The sequence below is a fragment of the Pyxicephalus adspersus genome, chromosome 9, assembly GCF_032062135.1.
Source record: "Pyxicephalus adspersus chromosome 9, UCB_Pads_2.0, whole genome shotgun sequence".
NCBI classification, from domain to species: domain Eukaryota; kingdom Metazoa; phylum Chordata; class Amphibia; order Anura; family Pyxicephalidae; genus Pyxicephalus; species Pyxicephalus adspersus.
Window position 1 is genome coordinate 65,346,799 of NC_092866.1, and position 1,080 is coordinate 65,347,878.

General features: G+C 38.6%; 1 protein-coding gene across 1 annotated transcript in view; it reads left to right on the forward strand.

Annotated features, from left to right (window-relative positions):
- TRIM66 (tripartite motif containing 66) overlaps positions 1–1,080 on the forward strand; it is a gene marked incomplete in the record, with an annotated part of 20,361 nt that overhangs the window by 11,816 nt on the left and 7,465 nt on the right. Inside the window, 1 exon segment of the mRNA XM_072421578.1 lies at positions 326–500. Coding sequence (XP_072277679.1) covers positions 326–500 — 175 coding nt within the window.

The following is a 1,080-nucleotide window of genomic DNA, read 5'->3' on the forward strand; positions in this document are numbered from 1 at the left end:
TATTTACAGCCCGGAGAAAAGTCCTGAAAAGACTAACAAGGTGGTGAGGGGAGGGGGTCAAGATACAAAACTTTTTTTTGTTGTTCTTTTTTTCTTCTCAAGATGAAAATGTCTCAGTGACATCAACGTGAATTTTTTTTGCAGATTCTGACAATAACTTTAAGCCGCGTTATGCTGAGGACACAAAGATCCAGCAGGAAGCCCCAAGGTAGGGAAACTCTATGAATTGTTTGTTCTCAGACCATCCCAGGTCCTGCAGCCAGGTGGGAGATCATACTGACAGCTAAGGATGAGACCATTTGTTAATTAATTTTTCTATTTTCAGGCCAGAACCCAAAGAAACGAAAATCCCATATGTGCGCCTGGAACGGCTGAAGATCTGCCCCCAGGATTCGGGGGAGCTCCCCACCTTTAAGGTGCAGCCACAGAAGAAAGATGAAGACGGCTCAGTGCGTTTACTTATTAAATATAAAGCAAGGTCTAAAAGCATGTCCATCAAGGTAAGATTCTAAATAATAAATATACAATATATAATCCTGGAATTTACTCTATGTTGGTCTAATGCTCATAGCAGGGGACAGAGGGGCAAAACTCAGCCAATCAGGGCTCTAATCATCATCACAAAGCTAAGTGCAGGCTTCTGTCATCCAATAGGATCCTTGATGATTGTTTCTGGTGACAGTATAGGAATGATAGCTGTACAGAAAAGCTGCTCAGCTCTGATCTATGGAAAGGGAATGATTATGAAGTTTATTGCACCCTGCTGTGTTGTATATCTAAATTATAATAATTGTTCTTGTTTAATAAAATCTTACATGTGCACAGAGCTTAACACTATGAATATCCGTACGGGACAGGAGAGGGGTCAGGCTGGGTTGGGGAAGATGCAGTTAAACTATTTGTTATGCTTTTGGTATTATGAGTTTATTTATTATAAACAATTTGTGATTTCTATAAACTATTCCAGAACATGTTGGCAGTATTAAACTGGAAGTATTGAAATAAGTACTTACTATTTGTTTTTGCTAAATATAATATTTGCAGATCAAGATCCCTTTTACACCATAACAATGTACAATT